This window comes from Geotrypetes seraphini, chromosome 10 (genome assembly GCF_902459505.1).
Source record: "Geotrypetes seraphini chromosome 10, aGeoSer1.1, whole genome shotgun sequence".
Lineage (NCBI taxonomy): Eukaryota > Metazoa > Chordata > Amphibia > Gymnophiona > Dermophiidae > Geotrypetes > Geotrypetes seraphini.
In genome coordinates, this window is record NC_047093.1 from 47,080,724 (window position 1) to 47,099,120 (window position 18,397).

Below are 18,397 nucleotides of genomic sequence, written 5' to 3' on the forward strand. Positions count from 1 at the left end.
TTAGGTTAGTCTTAAATTTGTCGATAGATTTTTCATGACGGAGATGAGATGGTAAAGCATTCCATAGAGTTGGGGCTACCACTGAAAAGTTTGTTTTCCTAGTATAGAAAAATTCCTTTATCTGGCAAACAGCGGTGGTTTTGGTAATTCCCAAGCCTGGCAAGACACCCATCAGTTGTGGTTTGTACCGCCCCATATCTCTATTTAATACAGAGTACAAGATATTTACAAAGGTGCTTGCCACTAGATTGCAATTAGTTATCCCTAAGTTAGTTCATGCTGATCAGGCTGGGTTTATTCACAATAGACAAACATTTGATAATATCAAGATGGCTTTGCATGTGTTGTGGTATGCCCAGCGTGAGGGATCTCCAACGGTGCTTTTGTACCTCAATGCAGACAAAGCATTAGATAGGGTTAATTGGGTCTTCTTATTCCAGGTCATGGCCCATATGGGCTTTACGGGAAAGTTTCTCCACTGGGATAAAGCTTTATATCTTTCCCCCCTGGCGCGGTTGAAAGTGAATGGGAATTATTTGGCGCCTTTGGAATTGCATCGAGGTACTCGGCAGGGGTGCTCTCTCCCCTCTTATTTGCACTCTCCATAGAACCACTGGCTTGTGTGATCCGTGCCCACGGAGGTATTCATGGGGTTACTATGGGCTCTCGCGAATCCAAAGTTTTGCTTTATGCAGATGATGTTCTTTTGTTTTAACAGCATCCTGAATCCTCCCTGCGGGAGGTCTCGGTTTGTTTGCAAGCGTTTGGTTGAGCGTCGGGTTTCACGGTGAATCTAGTCAAATCTGAGATTTTGAACATCAATGTTTCCCTGGAGACTGCGCGGATACTTCGGCGGGATTTCCCTTATCGTTGGGTTTCCTCTTCCCTTAAATATCTGGGAGTCCAGCTTATGGCGACTTCCTCCCAGCTTTATGCGGTTAATTTCCCGGAGCTTTTAGGCAATTTGTAAAAAGATCTCGAGGGATGGGAGGAACTTACTCTGAGCTGGACTGGTCGAATAGCAGCAGTGAAAATGATGCTTCTCCTGCGCTTGCTCTATCTGTTCATGGCTCTTCCTATTTCATTGCCAGATTCCTTTTTTCACCGTCTCAACAGGAAGGTGTTTGCTTTCATTTGGAATTTTAAAAAAACATGGGTACGTCAGGCTATCCTGTATCGGCCCAAACTGTTTTTTGGTTATTGCCAGGCCGCCCGATTGCAGAAAATTGCTGCTTGGTGTTCCTATTTAGACAGGCCCTGGATACAGATAGCGCAGAAGTGCTTGCCTACGATCTCTTTGTGGAAGTTACCCTGGGCACCTATCCACACTGTGCGACATTATACCCATACCTCCAATCCTTATTTGCAGTGTACATTGCGGGTCTGGTACCAGGTGCGATGTCAAATGTTTCCTGAGCGGATATATTTTAGGCAGACACTGATTTGTTTGACTCCAGGGTTTTTTCCGGGGGGTGAGGAACCATTTTGTCGGCAGTGGTCTCACGCGGGTTTGGGTATGTTGGGAGGACCAATTACACTCATTTGAGTATTGGCAGTGGGTTGGGTTATTGGCAGTGGATTCTTTCTATTATATTCAATTATGTTCTTTTCGATATAAGCACGCGTTTTGGGACCTTTGCCTGAGTAATACGAAATTGGAACAGGCTCTGGAAATTGGAACTGGTCGGGGTGGGATTTCCCGCTCATACCAAGCTTTGCTGGCTCGTATTCCGACCTCGGACCCTTATAGGAAGCAATGGGAGATAGATTAAGGGGCTACACCTTCTCACTCTTCTTGGGGCGCTGTGTATAAATTTCTGTTGCTACCTCGGTCTCTTATGCTTTCATTGAAAATGGATATAAACTCTACTACTGTTGGTATTATATCCCAGTTAGGCTTAGTCAGATTTATCCTTCGGGATCTGTGCTTTATTGGTGTGGATGTGGGCTTCGAGGTGACTTTTGTCATGTGTGGTGGAGTTGTCCTGGCGTGAAAGGCTATTGGCAAGTAGTGGGCCAGTTCTTGGTTGCCGTTGTGAGAAAACATTGTCCCTTATTGATGGCTTGCTGCCTATGAAATGTTCCGATTCTGGGTTTCTCTAAAGCGGAGCATATTTTTGCTCTGCATTTGTTCACAGCAGCACGCCTTGACATTGCGGCCCATTGGAAACATAGGGGTGTCCCAGGTCTCTGCAGGGTACGGGCTTATTTGGACTCCCTACAGCTTATGTCTAAATTGACAGCACTTTGCAGTCACACTATGCCTTTTTATCATAAGGTGTGGGATTCCTACTTTACCTGGAAAGAGTCTATTGAGTGCCACTTGAGGTAGAGCCCTGTTGGGTATATCACCCTCCCCCATTTGTTTTTGTTTGGCCTGAGAACCTGTGTTTGGTTGCTGCTTATTGCTGTGGGGGGAATTTGGATGGGTGGGTTGTGGGGATCTGCTCGGTTGGGGAAGTTAGGTGAGGGAGATTCACAATATATTTATGTGAAGTTCTTTGGTAATTAGCTCTATTGTTTGCTGTTTTGTGAATAAGTTGTATTTTCTTTTTAGGTTGCTTTCTGTAAAAAAAAAAAAAACCAACCCAAATTTAATAAATAAATAAATATATATATATATATATATATAAAAATAAAAATAAAAAGTTCAGGTAAAGTAAGGAAAAAAAGAAGAGGAGGAAGAAGAGAGAGTTAGTATTATAGAACACATGGTTGAATAAATGAGGACAGGTAGGGTAGGGAGGCTGAGGGGAAGATACAGCTTAGTCTCTCTCTTTGGAAAAGTAATCCTCTACAGAAAATATGGCTCCAAGACTCCTCAAAATTCAACTGGCCTTCCCAATCTTGTGCATTATAGACAACACTAAAAAAACAAAAAAAAACAAATGCATGCAAAAAATTGGTATGAAAATATGAATTCTAGGTCCATGTATTAGAGCAAGTTTTAGGAGGTTAGAAGAAAAAGTGTCTTTGCACTTACCACAGGTTGACAAAGTTAATGAAGCTTGGAGAAAACTCTCTTTCCTCCGAGTTGCTTAATTGGGGTGGGTCTCCCTTTACCACCTGTGTCAACTGATCAAATACACTGTTCCATTTTGGGTATGGGAATCGCCCTGTGGCCAGCTCATACTGAAAGAATATAAATAAACTATAGTAATCTATAGATACCTATAAGAACAGACTTACATCCAGAATCTCAAAAACATGCAACTGGGTATTCAATTAATTTAACACAACAAAGCAAAAAAAGAAGACCCAATAATTCATAGTAGAATCAATCAAATGATAAAAAACAAAAACTGTGGATGCTGATGTTCTGAAAATGATTTATTATACACTCTTTCACAATAAAACAATATAAACATGAAAATACAAAAGTAATAGCAACACTTATCTTATGTACATGGATTACCATATCCTACGTTGGTTTTTAGATGTAACACCCGATGCTCCAACCTATTTAGGAGCGTTTCAGTCTGCAAAGACTTTCATTGGGGGAATTTGTTGCTGAACTCTAAGTTTAAACTGCTAGCTCTTGTCCATTATGCAGCAAAGTGCATGGTTTAAACATAGAGTTCAGCAACAAATTGCCAAATTCTCCCGATGAAAGTCTTTGCAGACTGAAACGCTCCTAAGTAGGTTGGAACATCGGATGTTACATCTATAAACCAATGTTGGATATGGTAATCCATATATATAAGATAAGTGTTGCTGTTCTCTTCTTTCTTTGAGATATAAAGCACATGCAAACCAATTTGAGCATTTTTTGCCAATTTAAGGGATGGGAAGGTTATGATATAGATGATTACATCAGAGTGATCACACAGGATGTGGACCTGAAATAACATATAAGTTATATGAGTTTCTATGAACTAAATCCTCTTTGATCCATTTGATCTATATATCTACCTCCTAGTTGAAATAGTGATTGGGACTGATTGAAACGTTGGTTGATTAAAAGTTTACATGGAAATGGTATAGCAAGGTATTTTACTGAAGAAGTTATTATCAGTATGTTTACAGCATTAGTGCTAGATTCACTAAACTGACTGATTGTGTCCCAAGCAGTTTGCGAGCCCAACCCGATTCTCTAACCTTCTGGACGATCTTGTCCGTACCTGATCCGATTCCAACATGCAAATGAGGGGAAATGCATTCCTGCAGTGATTCACTAAATAAATCGATTGGGCTGGCCGAAACAAACCTGAGCGACTCCTGAGGACCAGTTGCTCACGTCTTTTCCGACTGCCCTGCTCTCTGCTTCCCTAGTTCTCTGCCGCCCTGCTCCATTAGCCCAGTGCAAAGCCTTTCCTGGAGCACTTCTGACCAGTGTTCCCGCTAAGGTGCGTTGGCCTGCGCTCGCGCACAAAATATTACATCGCAGCGCAAAGTTTCTCTTCACAGCGCACACACGCGTCGCAAAGGTAAGGGGAGGTAAGGTAAGGGGACGCATTGGGGGGATTGCACTTCCCCACAATTGCCATGCTTCGGTTCCTCTTCTTCCTTCCTTCCTCCCCCCCCCCCCCCCCCCCGCGGGACCCTGCGGCACCATCAACTCTTACTCCCTCTAATGTCGGCCCTGCAGCTCCAGACTTCCTCGCACCTTCTCCCCTCCCCCTTTGGATCGCTATTATTTTAAATGTTATAGCCGCGGAGATGTATCCATCAGTGGAGATGTCTAACCTCGGCCTGCCCCGGAACTCTTACTGCAACAGTGACTTCCTGTTCCTGCCTAGACGGGCGGCTGCTGCAGTAAGAGTTCCGGGGCAGGCCGAGGTTAGACATCTCCACTGATGGATACAGCTCCGCGGCTATAACATTTAAAATAATAGCGATCCAAAGGGGGAGGGGAGAAGGTGCGAGGAAGTCTGGAGCTGCAGGGCCGACATTAGAGGGAGTAAGAGTTGATGGTGCCGCAGGGTCCCGCGGGGGGGGGGGGGGGAGGAAGGAAGGAAGAAGAGGAACCGAAGCATGGCAATTGTGGGGAAGTGCAGAGCTGCAGGGAAGAGTGTTGCGGTACCCAGCTGGAGGGAGAAGGAAGATGAGGGAGGGAATTAAAGGAGATGCCAGGGCTTGGAGCATAGGAGGAAGGTATGCCAGTCTAAGGGAAAAGGAAGGGGGAGATGTGAGAGCATGGAGGGGGAGCGAAAGATGGAAGAAAAGGAAAGGAGAGAGATGCCAGAGAATCAGGGAAGGGGAGATACCAGACTATGAGGAGAGGTGTGGGAGAGGGAAGGCGAGGAGAGAGATGCCAGACCAATGGGGTGAAAGGAGAGATGGAAGGGGGAGGCATACAGTTTCTGGAAGGGGCATAGAAGGAGAGAAGATGCCATATAGGGGAAGAGAGACGGCAGACAGTGAATGGAAGGAAGAGAGTTACAAGAAGATGAGGAAAGGAGAAACCACAGAAGACAAAGGTAGAAAAAAATTTCTATTTATTTATTGCTTTAGGAGACATGTGTCACTGTTTCTGTGAAGCATTGTATGCAGAGTCCAGCTTCTTGCTGGTTCAATTTAACCTTTGTCTATGTATTTTTATTTTATCCCCCCTTTTACAAAACTGTGAAGCGTTTTTAGCACCAGCCTTGGTGGTAGCAGCTCTGATGCTCAGAATTTTATGAGCATCAGAGCTGTTACCTTCGTAGCTAAAATCCACACTACAGTTTTGTAAAAGAGGGAGGGGTTAGTTTGTGATTACATATTCCTTACTAGGCGAAGGTGTTTTCTGTGTTCTGTGTGTTCGAAAGACATGGTTTTCTGTTAGGATTGACGGTGTAGGATTGATCTGTGCTGGTCTGGCTTGTTTAGTTTTACAATGGGTGTATTGATGTACTGCTCACTGCAATATGTAAGATGCTGCCTTTTCCTAGGTACTCATGTGTGACGTGTGGTTTGTTACTAAAAATCATGTTTTTCTTACAGATGGGGGGGGGTGCCAAAAAATGATGGGCCCCGGATGTTACATATGCTAGGTACGCCACTGTATGTAAAGATACCAGAAAGCTGGCGTAGCAAAAACTTCTAAGTTTTGAGTATTTAACCCTCCCACAATCTCACGGGCACTCGTTTCAAGTTTATTGAGATTTTGATTTAAACGCAATATCAAATATTTTCAATGCGTATAACAAAAATAAATTTGGGGAAATAAATAAAACCATTTGAACCAGTGTTCCCGCTAAGCTGCGCTGGCGTGCGCTGGCGCACAAAATATTACATCGCAGCGCACACGTTTCTCGTCACAGCGCACGATCGGAAGAGGCGTACGGCAGATGGCAGGGCGGCGAGAGGAGAATCGGGCGAGTTGGCTCATAACTTGCTGGCGCCCGATATTTTTGGCTCACGGTGAAAAAAGTTTGCTCACAACACCCGCCCGCTTAGAGGGAACACTGCTTCTGACCACCGAAATTCACACAGTACATGCTCAAGGGGTTGTGTTGCCCTCCCCCTTACCCTTTAAATAGCGGCAGGAGCATGTTGTATTGCTCTCGCTGCTGTGCTCTCCTCCTTGAGCAACATCCAGCACTGCTGCTGGTTTAAATAGAACATAAGTACATAAGAATTGCCATCTCCGGATCAGACCCTGGGTCCATCAAGTCCGGTGATCTGCACACACGGAGGCCCCGCCAGGTGTACCCTGGCATAGTTTTAGTCCCCATATCACTGTATGCTTCTCAAGGGAGATGTGCATCTAATTTACCCTTACCCGTTTCACTCTATGCCACTCTTAAGGAGATGTACATCTAGTTTACCCTTAAATCCTAGAACGTTGGATTCTGCAATTACTTCCTCTGGGAGAGCATTCCAGGTGTCCACCACTTGCTGCGTGAAACAGAACTTCCTGATATTCGTCCTGGACCTGTCCCCCCTCAGCTTCAGTCTATGTCCTCTTGTCCGTGCCACACTGGACATTGTAAATAACTGCTTTCCCTGCTCCATTTTGTCGAATCCTTTCAGTATTTTCAAAGTCTCGATCAGATCCCCTCGCAGTCTCCTCTTCTCAAGGGAGAACAACCCCAGTCTCCTAAGTCATTCCTGGTAGTCCAGGTTCTCCATACCTTTCACTAGCTTCGTTGCTCGTCTCTGCACCCTCTCTAGCAGCTTTATATCCTTCTTTAGGTATGGAGACTAATGCTGGATGCAGTATTCTAGGTGCGGTCTGACCATGGCTCTGTAGAGCGGTATTATAACTTTCTCTGATCTACTCATAATTCCCTTCTTTATCATGTCTAACATTCTATTTGCTTTCTTCGCTGTTTCTGCACATTGCGCCGACGGTTTCAGGGTTCTATCTATCAGAAAAAAAAGTACCTGTTTTCAAGTTTAAACCTGTGCCGATGGCCATGTAGAGAAGAGAGTACAGCGGTTATAGCAAAACATGCTTTCGCAAATTAGAATGCTGGGAAAGTGAGATAGACTTTTGGCGCCCTGAACCGGTACCTCACCTGGGCATGCCGTAGGCCAGCCTTGCTCTACAGCCTCTTGTTGTTCCAGTACTTGGAAACGTTCAGCTTTTGCCAGCATGACTCTCATACAGCAGCACTCTCTGCCTTTCTTGTACTTAAACTCTCTCCATTCAGCTTTGCCCAAGCACCTTAATTAAACATATTAATACCATGGGGCTATAAGCAGGACTTCTCGGGGGCTTTTGTAGCTTTTCCCTGCTGTTTTCTTTCTTCCTGCTACAAGGCTGGATAGGGAACCGGTTTATTCAAACAGCACTGGATTGCTATGCGGCCGTGTTTTCTGCAGCTGATTTTTTTTTCTTCTGTTCCATGCTGTCAAGAGAACAAGCACATGTGCAGACCATCTACAGGCAAAGAAGATGGTCTGCGCATGTGTCAGGATCGCTCTACAGTGATCCGTGTGGTCACTGTGGGGGTGTGCCACCGATTGAGATAATTTGCATGTTGAGGCTTCCTGAATTGGTCGGCTGTGACGACTCTGACACAGATCAGAAACGAACTAGAAAGGTAAGTGAGGTTTAGTGAATCTAGCCCTTAGTTTGCTTTGAGGATTGTTATTCATCCACTAGCCCCTCTTTAGTCTATGAAAGCTGTGTTATCGACAGGTCTGCGTAGGTGTTTTTTTTTAACTTCATTTTTTTTTTTTTTTTTGCAATGAACAACCAGAATAGCGAAACAATCATGTCAAACAGAAGCATTAATAAAGTTTAAATAATACTCCAAAATGTCCTAGCAACAGTCTATTCTTCATACTCTTAAGGTCTAACTGGCATCCAATTGATAGGTTTGGATACAAACATTCTGAGTGAGACAATAGGCAGGCATAGGAAATAAATGACAGGATGGAGGGCTCAGAATGACACATCTAATAGAAAAGGTATTAGCAAAAAAGATATTAGCAAAGTAAGAACCTAATCTCTTGTTCTAGTTCAACAGGTGAGTCATTCAGGATGGCTGAGACATACAAAAGGAGTCCCAGAATCTAGAGTGGGTTCACTCCACCGGCTTGTAACATTGAGGTCACAAAGGTGGAGTCCTCCTTTGCTGCTACAACTATTCCATAAAACTTGGAGATTGTATATAGAGTGGACCAAGTCGCTGCTCTACAATCTCCTCAGGGGAGACCACCTGCCCACAAAGAAGCCACATTTCTAGTTCAATGCACCCTTATGGAAACAGGGGACTGTTTCCCATAAACAATATATGCTGATGATATGGCTCTACGGATCTATCTGGAAATCGTATCATTGGAAGTGGGCACATCATGTCTAGCTGGATTTATAAGCACAAAAAGATGGTCACAGATATCTTGAAGTTGAGTTGAGGCTATCAGAGAAGCACTCTTAACATCCAACTACTTCAGAATCTAGTCCTCTCTCTTGGAACCTGTGGACTAGAATGCCGGCCATCTGACTTTCTGATTAACATGGAACACCAAAATAACCTTCGGCAAAAAGGATGGAATGGTACGCAAAGAGAATCCAGATTCAAAAATCTGAGGAAAGGCTCTCTGAAAGAAAGGGCCTGCAACTCCAAGACCCTTCTCGCTGAGAAACACCCAAAAGAAAAAAACATTTTGAGTGTCATATCCATCAAGGACGCTTCCTTCAGCTGTTTGAACAAAGCCTGGCTGAGATCTTGCAAAACTATGTTAAGATCCCAAGAAGGGAATGGAGGTCTCACCAGGGGCTTGATACATAGTGCTCTCTTTAGGAATCTGGTTAAATCTGGATGAGACGTTAGCATAGTTCTTTAGTATCGAGCCCTAAAACAAGAGAGTCCCTTTACTTGGACTCTAAGGGATGCCAGTTTGAGCACCTTGTCAAGGCCAGCCTGGAGGAAGGCTGATGTCACGAAGATCGGAGCAGAGAAAGGCTGCTACTTTTCCTTGATGTATCAGAGCTGGAACGTTTTACAATACTTAGCATAGGCAGAGACCGGCGTCGGCTTTTTAGACCTGAGCAGAGTAGCAATGATTACCTCTGAATATCCCTTGTGTGCTAACAACTCACGCTCAAGAGTCATGCCGTAAGGGCAAAGTGATCCGGATCCTCTATGACCACTGGTCCCTGAGACAGGAGGTCCGGCAGCACCCAGGACCTGTTTGAAGATGAACTAGATCTGCATACCATGATTTGCATGGCCAATCTGGAGCCACAAAAATGACCTTTCCCCGTTGGCTTGCGATCCTGTGGAGGATCCTTGCTATCATGGGTCACTGTAGGAACACATATAACAGCTTGTCCAGGCTTGCACAAAGTCCAAGAGTCATCCTCCTATCTTGAGGGGAACCATTCTGACCCTGGCATCATTGTGTCTTTTTGGAGCTTGAAGCAGGATGGGAACTGGAGGCCTGATTTTATATGGGCCCTGATTTTGTATGGGCCCTGAGAACCTATGTCTGAATCTCTGAGGTGGATCCTCCTGAATACTTCTGAGAACACCTGGAGTCACAAAAATTAACGCACCGTGAGCCTCCAGAGGGTCTGGATCTGCTGTCGGGCAGATTTTGGTTGAGAATCTGCTACACTTGCCCTTACTGAACATTTGTCCCTTGAAAGGGAATCTGCTGAGAGTAGCCTTGGAGGTGGAGTCACCAGCCCATTGCCTGATCCAGAACATTCTGCAGGCTGAGATTGAATAAGCCAAACTTTGCTCATGACTCCGATAATGTCGTACAAAGCATCCGCCATATAATCCACCCCTGCTTATAGCAGCTGGGGCAAAGGCTTGTCAATTACCAGTTCAAAACTCCACAACCTGGTATGATAGGCACAGATCACAAAAGAAACCACTGTGGCCGCTTTGATTCCTAAGGCTAAAGCTTCAAATTGTCATTTGAAAATCACATCTACATTACATTACATTAGTGATTTCTATTCCGCTTGTGCCTTTAACACCACACCTCTCTCGTTTAGTAGAGAGGTGCGTTTGGTAACCTGCGCTATTAAGGAATCTACCTTGGGCTGACTGAACACTTCTGTGCCATAGGATACAGCAAAGCCATAGTCCTGAGCACTTTAAGGGACCCTTCAGGAGCATTCCAATGCTCCATGACCAAAACATTGATATCGGGATGCTAGGGAAACGTAGAAGACTGAGTTCTCACTCCACTCATAAAAGAGGATGGAGCAGAGGGGACCTGCTGGGAGTACAAGTTTAACATCCATATAGAATCAGTAGAGCCGAGGGCTTGAGCAGACGAAGGACTGTGGGATTATCCTCATGATCGAGGGCTACTACAGGGTCTAATGCACAAGCACCTGTCCGCGACTCTGCATCTCCTGACAGGGAGGGCATGCCCTGAGACAGCAAGGGCACATTAAGAGACCCTACAACCTCTGAATTTCCCTGAAAGGCCCCTTAGATCCTGGGCAGCTGCAGCAGATACTTGGGAGCCCCTGCCCCTTCATGCATCTTCAGAAGTGCTGCCAGACTTTCCTTTGGAAGGTCAGCTATCCTGAAAGGCTCTCCACATCAAATTAACACATTTTGGAGAAAATATTGTACTAGGCAGCGCTGAGTCTCCTGTAGAGGACTCCAGCTTGTTTTTCTTGAACTCTGCGACCTCTGCGCCCCTGCATTTAAGACAAACGCCACTTCGGGGTTCCAAAAGAAATATAGCCCCAACCAATGGACTTCACACCCTAGAGAGCAAAGGGGAGACTAAGCTGACTGCTCCCATTCCCTTCCTTCACATGCTACGTGGCCCAAGGACATTCTTCAAGTGCCTGTCCAGCACAAACCATGCAGAAACCATCAAAATTAAAATTTACAGGCACCTGCCGCCCCCTCCACCCCTGCCAATTTTCCTCATAGGCTATAACAGCCTTATTCACTGTGACCTGTGCTGGCAATATGCTGCAGTCTGCCTCAGCTCCAAAGGGTAGTGGAATCTGGGAGAAGAAATCACTGCCTCACAACTGAATGTCTTTCCAGCGCTAAATGTTCAGGCTGCCAGTCTGACTGGTGTTTAGACTGAGCCTTCAAGCCCCACAGATACAAAAATGAGGGAGGTGAAACGCAGCCAGCACCCTGCAAGATCACGCTGAGCCCCCTACGGATGCCTAACAGCCTGCGCTCAAGCCCCTGCAATGCAGTAGCCGAGCAATACTACAAGGGGAATGGCCCAAGCTCCAAAAATGCTTCTGCAGGCTGGCCACAACAAGTACCACAAGGGATCGGCCTGTCAGCTACAGACCGTAATAAACCAACAGAAGGAAAAAACTGAAGTGGGCAACGGAGCCCTCTGGTGACATAGGAGGGATTAAAAAACTGGAGTGGATTCCCTCTGCACAGCTTGCGGGCACTGGGATATTACCCATCCATCCAGAATGGCAAACCTATTGCACTAGAAGCTGTTTCAGCTGATAAACTATTCATTCATTCATTTAACAATTTCTAATTCCAACTATTACTGGTATTTTCCCTCTCCACTATTTTTTTTTTTTTTTTTTTTAATTTTATGTTGAAACAAGAGGTCCAACAAATTCACTTATTTTATGATTATCTGATTCAAAAACACAAAAGTAGGTACCCATTCTTGCGTTCGTGTCATAACAATTACAATTGTCCTTGAAAATTTTATCTCTTCTAACATCCACTAGGGGGGTGGTGTCCTCAACCAGATTCTAGCTTCTGATTGGTGAATCAAGAAAACCTGTGAGCTTTGGAAATTGCTATAATGCCAGCATTTTTGAGGGACCAGAGTATCAGTAAGAATGCATTCATGTGTCGCATAATACTGAAGGTTGCAAAAGCTGCCCTAACAGCAATTTATGAGGAAGGCTTAAAAAATCCTCTATCAGTAATGAATTCTAAAGCAGTAAAAAAAAAAAAAAAAAAAAAAAAATCCTTATTGGCTCCAAACATAGTTATCTGTGTAAATGTTTTTCCCCATTTAACAGTTGTATACCACCACCACCCATTATTATCTTTTCTCTAGAATATTATCAAATTTACTGATGGCTAGGAACAATTAGAGAACAAATCCTAAGGCTCTTTTAGGAACCAGCAAGTAAAACTATAAGTTGACCCTCTCTGTATTATCACAAATTTCTGAAATGCTCTCTGGGGTGTTCCTGGCAGTGTCGTTCGTTCCGACGTGGATGAGAAGCATGGGAAAGCTGTCATGGGGCTTGATCAGTCTGTCTAGGCAGACGGTCTGTCTAGGCAGACGGTTACATCTCGGTAATTGAGGCCAGCAGCGTGCCAGATTTTAAGAAAAGATGGAATTGGCATGTCGGATCTTTCATGGAGGTAGATAGGGGGTGGGTCTTTGGTGTGGGCAGACTGGATGGGCTGTGGCCCTTTTCTGCCATCATTTTCTATGTTTCTACATTTTGCTTGTTTGCTCTTAGAACATATACAAGTTCATGAAGAATGGATACAAACACCATGTCTAATGTTTACATAATCTCAAATTGACAATATACTTGGCACATTTTAGCAATTTGTTTCTTCAACTCCACTACCTTGACATCTCAGTGTTACTTTTCAAATAATCACAGGAGAAATCTCCTGTGAAAATGAGCCCTGCAACGATTGGTCTGTGTCAAAATAACCATGTAGTAGCTTTTTCTTAACAGAAGTCACTGATTTTCCTACTTTATAAGGGAGGAATAAGCACAGTCAGTCATGTAATTCCAACAAAACAAGGGAAATGAGATGTGAACTCACCAGCGTGATTCCTAAACTCCAGACATCTGAACGCACATCATAACCTTGCCTGGATGCACTAGGGTCTATCCTTTCTGGCTGCAAGAAAAGGTAAAATCATTATTAGATATAAATAACTTGAAATGTTTCCTGCAGATTTAAATCCTACTTCAGAAGACATTATTATTCAGGAAGAGATCTATAAGTCATAGTGAAAAGATACTACTTTTTTACAGAAAGGGTGGTAGATGCATGGAACAGTCTTCCGGAAGAGGTGGTGGAGACAGAGATTGTCTCTGAATTCAACAAAGCATGGGATAGGCACGTGGGATCTCTTAGAGATAATGATTACTGCAGATGGGCAGATTAGATGAGCCATTTGGCCTTATCTGCCATCATATTTCTCTGTTTCTAATCTAAGCAGGTTACAATCTCACATCTACTAATATTCATAGACAAAGCACGACATATAAATAATAATTCTGGTTTAAAACTTTCTATCTACCAACTATTTAAACATTATCCTTTCCATAAAGTCCTGAATCTTACAGAAATTTCATCACATCAACAAAACAAAAACAAAAAAAGCAAGCTCGTTTGGTTGTCACAAGTATCAAAGGGTTAGGAGAAGATCAAGGCTTTCATCTGCATCCTGAATAAGTTACATATAACTCCTCTAGCAGTGAGCTCCAGAGTAAGCTAGCTGACAGGTTATCACTTTGTGTGACTTCTTCTGACAAGGATACGGATAGTGATGCTCCCTGAAAGGATCTTAAGAGGTTTCAGAGACTGTAGAGGGCTAACCTATTCTTTAGATACTCTATTGTGTCTGGAATTATTGGATTGGGGTTAGCCAGAACTTGGACAAGCTACATTGGAGGCAAGGTTATACGAAAAACTAACAGCTGGATCGGTCTTGCAGACTGCAAGTGATGTAATCGATTTGAAGTACTAGAGAACATGCAGTGAAAATGTGCTCGTCTGGCTGGGTCTATCTGGGTCTATGCAAGGGCCCTAGATGTTTGCTCAACATTTACGTTTAAATTATTAGAGAATCTTGTAATTAAGTATGGGAAATTTGGGAATCTTGTTCTAGTATAAAGGAAAATACAGTCAAACCTCCCCCCGATAACCGCCCCCCCCCCCCCCCACTGCTCAAACCGGCACCCCCCGCACGAACAACTATTCTTGGCTTGAGTAGCACTGGAGAAATCAACAATAGTTTTTATATTGTTTTGATGCAGAGAGACACTCCTTCCCCCTTTCTGCCACATCTCTCTCTCTCCTAAACAGATTATAGGCAATACCCCATTTATGAGAATCATTGAACCATATTTCTTTAATAACCCCAATGTCTAAGTCTGTTTTCACCATTAGGGTTTCCAGATCTGAAACTTTATTCCTAAACTGTTAACATTTGTGCTGAAAGTCTTCCAGCAATTTTTGGATGGCTTGCTTGTATTTTATATACTTTCTATTCTTGTCTCCTCGTCCTGTTTGCTGCTGATGAGAGAATTAAGACTTTTCTTGTTATTTTCTCCATAACTAAGAGGGTAAATCAAAAAGTAAAAGCAAAATACATTTAACAGCTTTAATAGAAGTAACTGTGAACAATTGAACATATCACTTTTCCACAAAGTTCCTATGCAAATCGATGCATTTGTTGTATCATTCAACTAGCTCAGGGGTGTCCAATGTCGGTCCTCAAGGGCCGCAATCCAGTCGGGTTTTCAGGATTTCCCCAATGAATATGTATGAGATCTATTAGCATACAATGAAAGCAGTGCATGCAAATAGATCTCATGCATATTCATTGGGGAAATCCTGAAAACCCGACTGGATTGCGGCCCTCGAGGACCGACATTGGACACCCCTGAACTAGCTGTTGCATTCCTGCAGAGAAGAGTTATTTTGGCTGTTTCCAAAGCCTGGTGAGCTCCACTTCCTTTATTTCATCATCAGAGGTAAACCTGCAACCTCGTAGCGTCTCCTTCAGTGGGCTAAAGATGTGAATCACTAGGTACCAGATCTGGGCTGTAAGAAGGATGTGGAAGACATTCAAACCCAAGCTGTTGAACTGTCTCTTCTGCAATATTCCATGCCACCGATCCAGGGCAATAAGTGGCTTCCCCCATGTCTTTCTCAATAACAGGTTTAAGTTCAATTCGTAGCAATGCACAATAATTTTCACTGTTCACTGTTTGTCTGTGTGCTTGGAAAACCACCAGAATATGCCCCTTCGTGTACCAAAAAAGGTTAACATGATTTTCTTGGAGAAGGGCATTAAAGGCTAGATTCTGTATAAGCTGCCTGGTCTCAGAAGCTGTATAAGCGACTTTTGAGAATCGCACATGAGCGTCCTATATAGAATTGCCTAAGCCCTCCTAACACCACGATTCTCACTACATACATAGAAATTTATTCAAACTGTGTTGTGAACTTAGGAAGAGAAAACTCTCCTCCTGCTACACTTTGCAAATAACACAAAACTCTTCATAGTGTTGTCAACTGAAGAACAGTAAAATTCTCCTTCTGCTTCAAACTAAAACAAAACCCTGCAGAGACTTAGAGAACCTAGACCGAAACTTACTTAACCACACTAACTTTTAGTACTAAAACTAACAATCCCACATATTAAAAGACAGCATTTGAAATATTTATTCAGAACAGTTTACATGAATTTATTCAGGTACTCAAAACATTTTTCCCTATCTGTTCCGGTGGGCTCACAATCTATCTAATGTATCTGGGGCAATGGGGGGGGGGGTATTAAGTGACTTGCCCAGGGTCACAAGGAGTAGCATGGGTTTGAACCCACAGCAGTAGCATTAATCATTGTGCCACACTCACCCCTTATTACACAAGGCCCATAACATTAATACACCTAATATTGGAAAATAGAAAATGCAAGACTGATACTGATCCTCAGACCCAGCTAAGGTCTCATCCCTAGGCTAGGCTGATCTTTGCAAAAAGTAAATTTGATCATGTTTCTCCGCTTTTGCTAAAACTTCATGGCTCCCAATTATTTCTAGAGTCTATTTCAAATGTGCCTGCTTTACATTTAAGATTTTGCATGGTATTGTTCCTTCCTTCCTCTATTTTGGAATTCTACAAGATCTGAGATTATCAGACCTACTCAAAAACTTAAATTATCTTTTCCTACTCTGAAAGGCATCATCTATACTGGAAAATTAGAGAAGTCTCTTCTTTTCAAAATTACTGAGCTCTGTCCAGTTGCGTGATCTGGGCTCTCTACAATTATTCCGAAAACATCTGAAAACTTGGCTTTTTTCAAAATTGTGATCTTCGCTTCCTTCTAATTATCCCTATCCCTATTGTATTCTTTTTAATTTTCTGTAAACCGTGCTGAGCTCTATCTTTATATAGAAGATGCGGTATATAAGCTTAAGGTTTAGTTTAGTTTAGATCCTTCATTCTCCTGCCCTCTCCAATCCTCAGTCTCCCAATGTCCCCCATTTCTTCCTCCTTTCTCAACTATTACCCCCTCAGCTTCCATCATGGACATTCCTTTCATTCCCTCAATAGCCTCAGCTTATTTCCTATTATAAAACCCCTCCTGCATCAACCCCTTAATTCTTTTTTTTTCTTCTACCTTTTACTTCATCTCCAATACCATGGTTTTTCATAATGGATTCCAAAGGCTCTCCCAATACTTCATACCATATCTCCACCCCACTCTCTACTCACTCCTTTTCATTTCCTTCTTTCATCTCCTCACTTCTATTTATTTCTTCTTGTTCCCATACTTCAGACTCTCCTTTCCCATCGCCCCCTTCCTTGTGAAAAACTGTTTGTATGGTCTGTAGGATGTATTTAGGAAGCCCGGTATTAAATGTTTTCCCCCATTTTTGATCTATAGGAAAATGCTTAGTACATAAGTCCCTGTGTGTATTCAAGACTCAGCTAAAGGGCAAAATAAAACAGAATGTACTGGGAGAATTCAGGATGGTACTGGATTTAATTTTAGTAATGAGTATATGCTCTATTTAAATAAATCATCATGAAGTGTCCAGTACTGGTCGCCGTACCTCAAGAAGGACATGGCAGTACTAGAGGGGGTCCAGAGGAGAGCAACTAAACTAATAAAAGGTATGGAAAACTTTTCATATGCTGACAGGTTAAAAATGCTGGGGCTCTTCTCCCTGGAAAAGCGGAGACTCAGAGGAGACATGATAGAAACCTTCAAAATCCTGAGGGGCATAGAGAAAGTGGACAGGGACAGATTTTTCAGACTGTGGGGAACCACAAATACAAGGGGTCACTCGGAGAAATTGAGAGGGGACAGGTTTAGAACAAATGCTAGGAAGTTCTTTTTTACCCAGAGGGTGGTGGACAAATGGAACGCGCTTCCGGAGGTTGTGATAGCCCAGAGCACATTGAAGGGTTTCAAGGAAGGTTTAGATAAGTTCCTAAAAGATAAGGGGATTGAGGGTTACAGATAAAAAGAAGAGGTAGGTTACAGAAATGGACAGGAACCACATCACAGGTCATAGACCTGATGGGCCGCCACGGGAGCGGACCGCTGGGCGCGATGGACCTCTGGTCTGACCCAGTGGTGGCAACTTCTTATGTTCTTAAGTATTCTTACCAAGGCAATATTTAGTAATGTAGTTTGGATGAAGGTTATAAGTACTTTTACATCTAATAATTTTTCTAAAAATATTAAATAATTATTCAAGACACAATCTCTTTCTTTATACTTTCATCTTTCCTCTCTACAGACACAATATTCCTCTCTGCATCCATTCCCTTTCTCAGATGTTATTCCTCTTTCTTTCTCTTGCTCTCTTTAGATAGTTTTCTTCCTTCCCAACTCTATCCTTCCAGACACACTTCACCACTTTTTTAACACTTGCATCCTGAAGATATCACCCTTTTCTTACTCTCCCTTGAAAGAGGTTCTTTCTTATTAGTGTTCTTCCTTCCTCCATGTTATTTGTCCTCTTCTCAACCTGGCATGTTATGCCCAAGCTTTTTTCCCCTGCTTCTTTTCCTCGGTTTTCCACCCTCCCTTTTCTCACAGGATGAAAAGGCCACCTTGAGATTACTCACACTTGATCCCCCCTCTTGGTATGTATCGCTACTTACACAATTTTGAAAACTTCTACAACCTCAAAACACAAGGGTATTTTTTGGATGAGCACATCCTCAAATAATCTAATCTGCTCCTCATCTTTCAACACCTCAATTTCTCATCATAAAAATAAGAAAACTACTAAAATATCACCAGGCTTCCTTTTATCAGTAAC

The 18,397-nt window shown here is 43.1% G+C and overlaps 1 protein-coding gene across 1 annotated transcript in view; it reads right to left on the reverse strand.

Moving 5' to 3' along the window:
* The window catches only part of MAP2K4 (mitogen-activated protein kinase kinase 4), a 150,818-nt gene that overhangs the window by 19,133 nt on the left and 113,288 nt on the right, over nt 1-18,397 (reverse strand). Inside the window, exons 9-10 of the mRNA XM_033961139.1 lie at nt 13,146-13,223; nt 2,984-3,132 (exon numbers count right to left, since the gene is read on the reverse strand). Of these exons, the coding sequence (XP_033817030.1) occupies nt 2,984-3,132; nt 13,146-13,223 (227 nt within the window). The remainder of the gene's footprint in view (nt 1-2,983; nt 3,133-13,145; nt 13,224-18,397) is intronic.